The sequence below is a fragment of the Asterias amurensis genome, chromosome 18, assembly GCF_032118995.1.
Source record: "Asterias amurensis chromosome 18, ASM3211899v1".
NCBI classification, from domain to species: domain Eukaryota; kingdom Metazoa; phylum Echinodermata; class Asteroidea; order Forcipulatida; family Asteriidae; genus Asterias; species Asterias amurensis.
Genome location: NC_092665.1, coordinates 654,777 through 668,313, shown reverse-complemented (window position 1 = coordinate 668,313; position 13,537 = coordinate 654,777). Strand labels below are relative to the sequence as shown.

At 39.9% G+C, this 13,537-nt stretch overlaps 1 protein-coding gene across 4 annotated transcripts in view; it reads left to right on the top strand.

The window, feature by feature from the left end:
* Window positions 1-13,537, top strand: part of LOC139950376 (rho guanine nucleotide exchange factor 10-like) — a 69,526-nt gene that overhangs the window by 12,551 nt on the left and 43,438 nt on the right. For all 4 annotated transcript variants that reach the window (XM_071949003.1, XM_071949004.1, XM_071949002.1 and 1 more), the window contains exon 2: window positions 11,717-12,074. In XM_071949003.1, coding sequence (XP_071805104.1) covers window positions 12,018-12,074 — 57 coding nt within the window. In that variant the 5' untranslated portion in view covers window positions 11,717-12,017. The remainder of the gene's footprint in view (window positions 1-11,716; window positions 12,075-13,537) is intronic.

Here is a 13,537-nt window from a genome sequence, read left to right as displayed (position 1 = left end):
TCACACATTTTGAGCTCTGTGTTGCATACGTTCTTTTATCTTTTTTAAAATTATTATTTATGTTATTATTATTTGCCAAAACAAAATACAAGACAAATTTTACCCGAGATGGGCAAGGGACAGTAAAAGCATAATGATCCGTAGATCAAGATTTTGTTTCCTTTAAACTACTTTCCATATGGTCTTGTTCCCAAATTGAGACAGCAAATTTGCTGATGGAACATTTGTCCTTTACAACAACTGCTGTTTGAGCGATTTCTGTCGTGTACAAAGAAACTGAAATTAAAGTGTGCAATTTGCTGATTAGGTTTTCATGGTTTTGTTTAATTGTGCCAAACTCTTTTATGTCCAACTTACATGACTTACGGTCGTTTTCCTGATAAAAAATTTGCTGATGGAACATTTGTCCTTTACAAAAACTGCTGTTTGAGCAATTTCTGTTGTGTTTAAAGAAACTGAAATTAAAAGTGTGCAATCTGCTGATTAGGTTTTCATGGTTTTGTTTTGTGCCAATTTGTTTGTAACCCAGTGTCATGTGGCAGGCGCTGTGAGATGACTAAAAACCTTGTCAGTTTTCCCATGGCAAACTTTGCAAATGGCCTCTCCAGCGCTAACTGTAAAGGGCGCACTGTAACGCAAATCGTCCTAAAAGGGATGCATAATTTTGTTCCTTATAATCAAGCAAAACCATTTATTTTTACAAAAAATAAGTATTCTGTATTTATCTTGCTGTATATTATAACTAAATAAATATGATGCAACCTGAAATACAAGAGTGTTCTACTTTTCAGTTTTCATACTAACAGTTTTTCCAATTTTTTTTTCTGTTTTAATAAGTATCTGAAACCATAATGTGTTTTGCAGCATGTGAATGTCTGTGTGGGTTTTTAACATGGTGCCCCATTTAAAAAATGTTTCAGTAAGTGATTTTCACCTTTTTTCATAAAGACTTGACGGCTAATGAAGCTGAAACTTCTACAGATACATTATATATTACTTCATTCACAGTGTGTAGGGATTCATGTCATGGCCAAAAACTTGATCTACAAAAGATATAAAAACCCTGTAAGTACGCAAAACAACGCTATAACTTTACCTATTGAAAGGGCAGGGACGTGTTCAAAGGTCTCTTTCACTCATTTGAAGATCTTTAATAAGGTCGTGGGTTCAAATCCCACCCGAGTAAAATGCCTGTGATTTTTTTCACAGGACTCGGGAAAGTACTGAGTATACAGTGCTACACACATCGGTGTATATGGGTAAAAACCAAAAATTAATATTCTTTATCCCCGATGCAAATTTAACATCTATTAAAATCGTTTGCAGTACCCGCTGCTAAACCATAGGATTCGAACTGCCTCTAGCTACCGGGCAATCTCGGTGGTCTAGTTGGTATGACACTGCTCTAGAATTGCATAGGTCGTGGGTTCGAATCCCACCCAAGTAAAATGCCTGTGATTTTTTTCACAGGACTCGGGAAAGTACTGAGTATACACTGCTACACACATCGGTGTATATGGGTAAAAACCAAAAATTTATATTCTTTATCCCCGATGCAAATTTAACATCTATTAAAATCTTTAATAAGTCTATGGTAACTTTTGGAGGTGCGCAAAAGCCAAGATTAAACCAACAGAGGCCATGGCTTCTGTGTAATTCGGTGTGTCGTGGCCGAGCGGATAAGAGCACCGAATTCAAGCTCTGATGCTTCTGTTCAGCAGAGTGTGGGTTCGAATCCCGGTCGTGACACTTGTGTCTCTGAGCAAGACACTTAACTATAATTGCTTCTCTCCACCCAGGGGTAAATGGGTACCTGTGAGGGCAGAGATGGTTCTTGTGATTGATTTAGCCGAGTAGCGCATATTAATGTTGCACAGGCTGCATACTCCCTACCAGGGAGCTGAGATGGTTTAAGGAGTGAATTAAGGCCCAGTGACCAGGGGTAATAATGTGAAGCGCTTTGGGACGCCCTCCGGGTGTGAAAAGCGCTATATAAAAACGGGTTATTAATTCCAGACCTGAGATGCCTTTTAAGTGGATTTGTAATGCATTATTCACAAGCTCAATAGTGACTTTAACTTGATTCAAATTTATAAGACGCTATAGACTGTATTGAATATGACGCCACCGTTCAACTTTCTGACCTACAACATGGTGTCTGTGCGTGTGTGCGTGCATTGGTGCTTGCATGTGCCATAGAAATCAAACCGGGAATGCTGCGTGCTTCTTCGATGTACGTGTTGGACGCGCATGCGGTTTGTCCTACAAGATGGCGACTTTCATAGCAAAAAGGGGGTTATGTAATACAGTTTATTCCATCAAGATCATAGCGCACATAATAGAAATTAACATGGATAGAGGAAATCTTTAAAGCCATTGGACACTTTCGGTAAACAGTATTGTCCAAGGCCCACACTTCGTGTACCACAACTTCTATATCAAATAACAAACCTGTGAAAATTTAGGCTCAATCGGTCATCGGAGTCGGGACAAAATAACGGGAAAACCCACTCTTGTTTCTGCACGTTTTGCCGTGTCATGACATGTGTTTAAAATAAATCCGTAATTCTCGTTAACGAGAATTGATATCGTTTTGCTGTTTTCTCAAAAGTAAAGCATTTCATGGAATCATATTTCAAGAGAAGTCTTTCACCACTACCTTCTGTAAACCCTGTAAGTTATTTGTAAATCTGTGAACTTTTTTTTTTTTTCTGAACCGAAAGGGTCCAATGGCTTTCAGGCTTGACGAATAGATATAACTATTTATGGAATTATACTGTGTACACTGATGCACATGTAGCCGATAGGCCAACTCTCCCTGATTCTGCAGTAAAGTTCCTTGAAAATTTGAAAAAATAAATCATAATTGACAAATAAATGTTTTACTCAAAAAATGAATGTTTCTTTTTGATAAACAAAGACCTATAAGACCACTCTTGATCAATAAACCCCATTAACAAGGTGCTTCCAAATATGCAAAACAATTGCACTAATGACCTTATATTCCTGCGCAGGCGAAACGTTTTGCCACTAATGATTCTGACGAGTCTGTAAAATGTTTGCCCTCCAGGGTAAAAAAGCACTAGACTAGAACCAAAGCTCCAAATTCAAATTCATCCCTGGATTTGATACCCTGCCCATATTCCCATTATAAATACAGCTGTGTGTAGTCATTTAAGGCACTGGCCACTATTAGTAATTACTCCAAATATTTATTAGCATAAAACTAACTTGGTAACAAGCAATGGAGAGCTGTTATAGAATAAAACATTGAGAGAAACAGCTGTCTCTGAAGTAACCTAGTTTTTGAGAAAGAGGTACTTGTGCTCAATTAATAAAAGGCTTCAGGCCTGAAGTCTTCCAATATTTTGTAAGGCATCTGAAAGCACACAAATTTGTGCAACAAGGACAACGTTTTTTTTCCATTATTCTCTTGCAAACTCGATCACAAATTGAGTCCAAATTTTCTGTTGAGATGTACACCAGATGAGAATACTGGTCTTTGACAATTACTTTGCCTTTTTAAGATGTTTGGCCCAAGACTACAGCCATATGGTGAACCTGGGCCAGCAAGCGCTGTCTAGTGAGCGCCAGCGCCATGGTACTTGAAAATGCGGCCGATCATATCATGTCGACCAATCGACGCTGCCTGGCTGAGAGAATAACATACATGTGACCTGTGATTACGGCGAACGCAGTGCTCTGATGCCATTCACTGAATATGCATGAGGTCGTCTGTAAAGGAAGTGGTGTTGAGTAGGGGATGGAGCACTAAAGATTGAGGGGGCATAGGGGAGGGGGGTGGCTGTTTGGGGTATGTGTAAATCTTGAGAGCTTGAGATGTGGGGAAATGGGACGCACATTGTGTATAGATGTTGTCATTCACGTTTGTTGATTTAATTGTAGCCTTTTGGAGAGAGTGTTTTACAGGCCTGATACTTCACATTGCCTACATGCCCCCTGCAGTCGGTTTCACGAAATGCTAGGATTAATCCTCTAGATTACTCGTCCTAACTCTAGATACATGTAGGTTTAATGCGTCCTAACATTTAGGATTCGTAACTTTACTCGTCCTAATTCTATAAGATTAAATCTAAGTTAGGAGGAGTTTGGTGAAATCGACGGCTGGTCATATATTGCCTTTGTGGTGCCCTTGAAATGCTCCAGTAGAAATTTACAATTTCCTCATAGGGTGCCCTTTGTAGAACATACCTTTTGGTGCCCTTGCCCTTTCAAAAACGAAGCATACATTCTAGAGGCCTGGGTTTAGTTTGGGAGAACCAGAAAGGGGAGGGGGTACCATTGATTGACATGCAACCTCATGAATATTTAGTGAATTACATCAAAGCTTTTAAAAAACCAATCCTCCAGTGTGTACACTTGAAATCTAGGTTAAGGACTTGTTGTCTACTCAGTCACTGAATATTCATGACCTAGTAGCTATGGATAACACACTAGCAGTCTTGCCTTTAGGGGCGGGACTTAAGGATGGGAGGAGGGTGAAGTAATCTTTGGGGCTCTTATTAAGTACCACACTCCTACTATCGCCATGCTCCTACGTAATACTCAAGCATAGTGGCAGCTGCACAGTCTAAAGTACTGTGTTTGTTTTTGAACTTGAAATGTGGATGATTGTTATACTGTGTATTTTACTTCCATGGTTTATCATTGTATCAGCTGCTTTATCTGAGCTAATGTGTGACCTTTGCTGGCTAATGTGGTATGATAATTGTCAGTACCGGTTCAAAGTTTGTAAGCATATTGGGTTTTTAATTAGAAGACACCACTTGACAGGTATGATTGAATTCTAGGAGGCAAGAGAGGTCTCCATGCCTGTGACCAATATATGCCTGATACTTCATGGATGTTACACCATGTTACACCTACCTCCATGGTTACACTGAGGCAATTGCCTTCAGTGCAGGACTGCTTCATAGCCCCTTGTCATTGCCCTCGGTGGCCCTTTTCCCTACAATTTCCTCATAGAAGAGAGCACCTTGGTGCCCTTGCTTCCAGCCCCTAACCTCTTAACTACGGATGCGGTTGGTTCAGTGGTTTTCACCCTGTTGTTCGCCTCTGTGACCTCCTTTCACACGTAGATTGTGTTTTCATTCCCTACTTGATTGCATCCATGGGTTTTGCCAATTTGGGATTTTCCTAGAGCATACGTACATGTAGGTTGTTCACAAGGTAAAATTCAAACCCTTTCAGTACAGAGCTTTTCTTAGTAAGCACTAACTAGTAATAAAATTAATCAAATTATGGTTAACTGCTCATGGATGGTAATAGACCTTTATAACGGTGCAGCCATCTTGAATTTCTCCCATTGATATCAATGTTACCAAACCGAGGCTGGAAGAACAAAATAGTCTGGTTCCTATTTCAAAATGATTGTTAGTATTCATTATTGTTATTCGATACGAGGAACATGACCAAGATGGAGGCAGTATGATAAAGGTCTATAGTACACTCTCTTCACCTTTCAAGTATTCTGTTCCTGCAAGGTGTTCCACTCAGCAGCTGTATGAAATAGTGCCTAGGTTCATTTCTTATTCGTCTCAGGGCGAGTATTTTAAATCCGTGGACACTCAATTCCAAGGGATTGTGGTCGTCGCTCTGGAGGATATTTTAAGCACTACTAGCGCATAATTGGGTCAGACCAGAAATCCTATACATCTCATCAGTATGTGATGTGTGGATTTGATGGGGACGTTCTGGAGCCACAGCTCGCTATTGAAATAATGTTAGCAGTTAGCGTAAAGTTAAAAGCAGTGGACACTAATTGCAATTGCTAAAAATAGTTGTTAGCATGAAAGCTTACTTGGTAACAAGCAATGGAGAGCTGTTTATAGTATGAAACATTGTGAGAAACGGCTTTCACTGAAGTAACGTAGTTATTGAGGGAGAGGTAGTTTCTCACTCAAAATATTAAAAGACTTCAGGCACAAGGCATTATTTAGGTACCTTATTGTTCAAAACCACAGCGTGGATGATGTTGAATGGTCAGACAGTCTTCAGGCAAACTTAAGTGTCACTTGAGTATTGTGACTCAGACCCGCAACATTACAGTACATGACAAACTACCATCGTTCATTTAATGTATACAGTGTAGTCTATGAAACCTCAAATGAACAGATTGTCTCAAGATTGGCTTTGAAATGAAAATGGAAAAGTACAGAGACCAGCTGCGTAGACATCAACTCAATCCCTAGCTTGAGAATACAGTGGCACTTGTCTCCTACAACGCATCATTATCAGTTGCTATATCAAGGTTTTAAAGGCACTGGACACTATTGGTGTTACTCAAAATAATTGTTAGCATGAAAAACATACTTGGAACGAGCAATGGAGAGGAGACCAAATTTTCACAGGTTTGTTATTTTGTGCATAGGCTATTGTTGAGATACACCAAGTGCGAAGACTAGTCTTTGACAATCACCAATAGTGTCCAGTGTCTTTAAGGAGGATGGATTGTACTGAGTAGTAGGGTTGCTATATCAAGACAGATGAGATCCTAAACGACCGCTGTCTTTAGTCTTATTTCTTCCAGTCCGATGATATTACTGGAAAGTGTACAATTTAGTCAGAGTTCAAAGGGGGGTGATTGGTACTTTAAAGTGATTGATGTGTGGGCGGGTTGTAGTTTTAAGCTGTTTAGAATGTACTTGTCAAGCTGGTGGGCAAACATCTCAATGAATACCTATGATAAGATTTGTGGAAGCTTAATTGATTGTAAATAATGCATCAAGAATAGAGGAAAAAAAAATCTTTTTTTCACACCTATGATTGTTAAGGTAAATACTCAATACTTTCCGGGTTGGAAAGCACTGACTGTACAGTGCTGAAAAGGTCCATGAATTTTGTTTTCCTTTATCAGGCCTATAATAATTACGACTATATGGCCAAAGCCAGAGAAGAACATTCCAAAAGAAGAGTTTTTCAGTGCAGTGTCTCCTGGGTAGTAAGACTAGGATGCCATACAGGGGCAGCATATTCTGCCATGGGACGTACGAAACCATGTTGACTATTGTCCAAATGCGAAGTGACTTCTTATTCGGCTGACAACTGAAATGATAAATGTGACATCTTAACCCAGTAGCATACCATTTATCACAACTTATTAAAAGAAAGCCCCATGTGGGAGGACACACGTCTTCCAGTTGAAACGGACGTGGAACAAACCATACATGTATGTCACGTCCATGTGTGCCGTGCCTGTGTGCATATTTTAAAAGCGTGCGGACCAGCGTTGTAGCCACGGTGGGCGGCGGTGGGCGGGCCCGCCCAGCACTGACAATTTCCGCCCGGCACTTCAGCTGAAAAATAGACTGCCGCCCACCACAAAATTTCCCCCAAAATTAATAAAAAATAAAAAGTTCTACTGATATTGATCACATTGCAAGACTAGAATGTCATGTTTTTACGTGTTTTGTCATTTTAAATGCAGTTTGTAATTTTTTTGAGCCAGAATTACGAGCAATAAAAACCTCAAACGTGTTTTCCCACGTAACTTGCCTCTTGCCATCTTGTGAAAACGCAAAAAGATTGGAAGATGATATAAAAGTATCTCGTGCAGCTTCAGTTAGTGCTGAGAATGAAACTGTACCATGAGACTATCGAGACAGTTACTCCACCTTCAAAGTTCAACTTTATCGCGGCGGGATTACAACAAGCAAATAGCAGAAACTATTTCAAAAACAGTCTTTTCACAACAAATGCATCACAATTATTTTGTATTAACACATTTTTGTAATAACAATTGTCATTATACTTAAAAATTGTGATTCTTGAATCTTACATAATGTTCATTTGGCACGATTGGAATGTTAATATTTAGCCCTGAAAACGATCCTCACAACAAAGTACGCGCGCACTGCTCGCAATTTCTGACCAAGTTTAAATTTAGCTGCGCCCACCACTAAAAATGTCCTAGCTACAACACTGGTGCGGACCCATACCAATAAGGTTTCAGAGTTTACATGTTGTACATGACGCATTTTGTTAAAAGCTACAGACTGAGGAATGGTGTGAGTACACTTTTGTCTTCCTTCTGTCGAGAGAGAGTGAAATGTCTGTATAGCGCATTCATGGACTGTACATTTTAGTGTACTGATATGTGCACTTTGAGTACATTATGTTTGCGCGTGTTGTCAACTGTACATGTAGGCACGTCTACATTAGCCGTATTGATCTTCAGATTGACTAGAGGTTGTTGAAGCCCCAGGTGCTATTACCCCTTCAGCATTTCCATACGGTACACCTTAAAGGCAGGAGACACTATTGGTAACTACTCAAAATAGTGTTAGCATAAACTTACTTGGTAATGAACAATGGAGAGCTGTTGATACAATGTAGTATAAAACATTGTGAGAAACGGCTCCCTTTGAAGTAACATAGTTTACTAAAATATTTGAACTGAACTTAAGAGACCTCAGCTGAGGTCTCAAACTCAAGGCATCTGAAAGCACACAACTTGTGCAAGAAGGGTGTTTTTTCTTCCACTATATTCTTGCAACTTCCATGACCAACTGAGTCCAAATTCGTAGAGGTTTGTTATTTTATACAGATACACCAAGTGAGAAACATTTAAGAAGATGTTTTTGCTGTTGACCAACTGTACTGTACATGAACATAAGTGCAAAGTAAGAATTCTTTGTTAGAGCTGTCATTTGAAAAATTATGCCTAAAAATCCAATTGAAGAATGGACTCCACAATATAACAACACCTGCTGGGTCAATTTGGACAAAGATACACTTATACTAGAAATACGAATGTAGTTTGCACTTCCAAGGCAGTCTAAACTTGCTGGAGTGATCAAACATCCTGAATCGAGATGGATTGCAATCGCAATGCCACCTGCCGCCGAGCACGCATAGACAAAGACGCCACCTGGACAATATGCACACCTTCAGGCTATCCCAACATTGATACAGGATGTCATTAGAAGCATTTCCACATAATGCGGACGCCTGACAAGGTATTTAGCTGGCAACATCATTGTGGTGGTGTGTTATGGTTGAGCGTCATGTGTATTGATCAACCTTCAATCAAGTGGAACCGGGTTCGAATTCCCAATTAGGATGTCTACAATGTATACATGTGCGGCAGGAACTTACATTGTATATTATAACCATTCATGTACATGTAGTATGTACTTGCGGGGCAATGGTACCAACATGACCAAGGCATTTTGTAATTGGTAAAGGGCACCCTATGAGGAAATTGTAAACTTCTACTGGAGCATATTTCAAAGGGCACCAAGACAATGATCAAAGGACAATATTAATAATGAAAATAATTGTTGTCCAGGGCTGTATGCTGTTTTTGAAAGGACAAGGACACCAAGGCATTGTCTCCTTGGTAAAGGGCACCCTAATAAAAAATTCCAAATTTCTACTGTAGCATTTCAAAAGCACCAAGGCAATGATCAGGGGACACGGAGGCAATCACCTTCAGTGCCTCCGTGAAGTATCAGTCCTGGTTGTCAGTACTTTACATGAAGCTTTAATCCTAGTTGAGTTCAGACCGATGTCAAAAGTGAAATGAAAACACGCAAATAACGCTCAAAATAAAGCGGAATCGCCTCATCCATGGAATTTCATCAGATCAATTCTACAGCCTTTTGCTTTTTGCGCTTTGCGTTTATTTGCTACATGGTTTATTGTACACAAATTATTTCTGTTCACACTTGTTTTGTTGTTTTCCACGCTCCGTCGCGATCACTGGATTTGATTAATACACCATTTGTCATCTGAAGAAGCAAGCAACGGGTGAGTGGGATGTCGGCGAGGGGGGGGGAGGGGATGGGAAGTTTGCGTCGCCGATATTCTACTGATGCATGGGGTCCTAGCGCTGGCTGATCAAAGGCGGCGACTGAAGGGCCAAGGTCAGCCTTAACACTTCAGTTACTCCTTACAAATAGCCAGCTGACGTGAGGGCTTGACTTTATAGGAGAGTTTTCTTCCTTAGGTCAAACAAAAACAATTTTTGTTTAGTGTCCACGCCCACTTCCCTTTTTAGAGGCCACCTCCACTTTTTTTGTTTTGTTATATAAATAGAAACAAAATAAATTAAAAAATTATATTTCAAAAAGCACAGATGAAAAAAATAAAATAAATTAGCCTGTTCAGCATCCCCCTCTTGTTTCCCTTTTTTGAGATGCAACCTCCTTTTTAATTTTTAATATTTTTTATTTTTATATTCAAAAAGAAAAGGATGCATTTTAACGAACTTGGATTTTTAATCAAAAAATGGATTGTAAAAAAAAAATAGCCTAGCCGGTTGTCTTTAAGAATGTGTCAGCAGACATTTAAAAAAACAAAAACCTCCTCTCTTTTTTCTAAAAGGCAAGACGCTAAACATGTTCATTTATTTTTTGCCTTATATGTGCGATTTCTTCCTTCTTGCCTCATCTCCTTTTCCCCCTCCTCAAGCTCTCCCAAAGCTCTCCAGCGAGAACAATCACTGTCATGTTGCGGTTTAAGCCTCCTCAAAGACAACTTACACACTCTGTAGATTGCTCTGAGATTGATAAATCATTTTCTTTTTGTCAGTGTGACCTCTCCAAAACATTAAGAGTTGTTCGTTGTTAAAGTTCGAGTAGATAAAATCCACAGTCGTAATATGTTTATGCTACTGGATTGAGATGGTGTGAATTTTGAAATATAAAAAGATATCGATTTTTATCCCCCAAAAAGTTGAATCTGATATCCATCACTGCCAGATAAATTTCTCATAGGTTTGGCTACTCGTATGTATGGATTATTCTTCCTGCGTGGACATTATTCACTCCACATTTCTGACGAAATCCCAAGATTGCTACCATCTTTTGAAATGAAATTTTCACCGGTTATTTTTTCATAATATCTACATTTATTTAGGATTAAAACAAGTGAACGGTTAACAAACCAAAGGTATACTTTGCCTTTAAGTTTCATTTGAATTATTGTAATGTACATCTTCTTGTTTGTACTAGCTCCATGAGCCCTTTTGCGGATTTGTACGCTTTTTAAGTTTTCATTGTTAATTTTATTATTTTTAATATTATTATTAAATTTACATTGATAAAACACTTTACCTCTAACAGTAACACAGTATTACATGACTTTGTCTCCACCAAGGTCATCCTCCACACTGAGTCACATCACAGTAATAAATGTCATGACAATTCCTTTCCTCTCGGCTCAACTGGAAACCGTAAAACACTAATATTTGTCGCGACAAATTCAAATTAAAGCCGTACACTTAATGCTCTCATTTTCACATTGCTAAGTTGCATGACCGCAGACAACAAAGCGCCAATTTACTTTGCCGTCTGTCACCAAGACATCCACTTTATTAGATTTATAAATAATTATCCTTAGAAGGAAAAAAATTTATTCCACCACCATTATAAGACGACATTGACACAACAGTCGCAAACCCTCAGTCTGTCTGGGGATGACGTTGCTCATCAAAGATGCTTGGAGTATTTTTTCTTATTGGTTTTGCCTCTCACGGTCGCGTCATCATTCTTATTTTGGCTGCCCATTGTGGCTTAGGCCTTCGTCATTAGGGTCATCCACAACAGCGGCAGGTGGAGAGCGCCTTGAACGTGTTTTTTCTTCGTTCTCGCATCGTCGTAATTTTCTCATCTTTTCCCATCTCTCTCTCTCTCTCTCTTACGTCTGTCTCCCACTCACTCACTCACTTGCGACTTCATCATCTTATTTTCAGATTGGACAAGGTTAACATTTGTTAAAAGCCAGAGTAATCGACGGTTCTGACATGCCACAGTCTTCAGGTGCTTCCGGGTGAGAAGGCCTTGGGGGTCTCCCTAACCCCCCCCCACCATCCTCGCCGAGAGCCCGACAATTGTTGCTGTTTATACTGCAGCAGTACCCTCATGCTTGAGGTTTTAACAAGAAGTCTTCCATGGTTGTTGGAGTTAGTAAGCCCAGGGCTCGACAAGACCACACTCTGAGAGGAAGTGGAGGCATCTTCCAGGGACTTCCACTGTTTGGATTGAGGTGAAGCTATGGATGATATGGGCGATCCAGTTTATGACTCTGTGTGTGACGATAGAAACTCAAAGGTAAGATGACTAACAACTTATTAATATATACAATTTATTTGACTTCCCCTTCACCGATATTTTAAAAGCACTGTATACTCAGTACTTTCCCAAGTTCTGTAAAAACAGGTAAATCACTTGGGCGGTTGGGATTCGAACCCACGACCTTTGCATCGCTAGAGCAGATGTCTTACCACTAGACCACCAAGCTACATGTAGCCCGGTGGCTTTTGTAGGCAGTTTGAGTCCTACTGAGTGTTAGCAACGGATACCATGTATCCAATACAACCCAACCCCAACCATAACCCTAACCACATCCATCTTTGGGCTAGAGACCCTCACGGTATTCTTCAAAATACTCCACTCTTTGGTCAACTCTTCACCCAAATGTTTGGACTCTTCACCCAGGGGTATAAATGGGTACCTGTGAGGGTAGAGGCTGATATTGTGAATGAAAAGCTTTCGGAGCGCCACGGCAGCTCGGGGCTGTATACTCCCTAAATGGGAGCTGAGAAAGATTAAAGGGATGTTTATTGGCCCAATGACCAGGGGACTAATGTAAAGCGCATTGATACGGTTTATTGTGAAATGCGCTATATAAGAACTTGTTATTATTGTTATTATTTGGATGAAATGTGTATCGCACTTATCTTATAATAAGCAGTTGTTGTTTGGGTGTGTATTCATGTACCTTGATAGCATTTTGGATGATTTGTAAAGGTGTGCTGAAATCTTGAGTCACACTGTCAGCTTCTGCGGTTTTGAATGTGCAATGTTCAATGACCATGCTCTGTTGACTTGGATAAAATCTGTATCCCAATGATAAGCAAATGTTATTTGGACATGTAGAAGTCATACGTCCTAAAGAATTTAGGATTCTGGATGATTTGAAAACATCTACTGAAATCCTGAGTCACACCGTCAGCTACTGTGGTTATGAATACACAACTGGTTCACGTACATGTACATTTGTCCGTGCTCCTTACATTTGTCCATGTGTTTGGAATGGTAAAAGCCAGCCTGAGTAAGCTTGATTGCGGAAGAAAAACACATTCTTGGCCGGAGTTTTATGCCCGGTGGCAAACTCAGTTACTGGAACTAATTAGTTTGTATCTATTGCAGACCATGCTCAGCGGATATTGGAAACGATGATATTGAATTTGAGCTGCATGAGTCCGGCTCATGGACTGGACTGTATTAAAAAACATGTTGTGTTTCTGTTTTGCAAATTTCATTTGGTTGTCAATGGGTACGTGGCGTGGTGCCCCCCCCCCCCCCCCCATCCCTCTCATTGTTTCTTCACTAGTAATCTCAAGAATTCGGGATGTTCTTCCGAAGGATGATCTGAGCTCATTTCCATGACTTGTTACTTGCCGGAAAATTCTGCACTTAAATACGGCCTGTGTGCCTTACAGGGTCCGATAAGCGCAGAATTCACGGTGAGCATTAGGCATGAAATTAGATCCCCTTTAGAGCAACATACA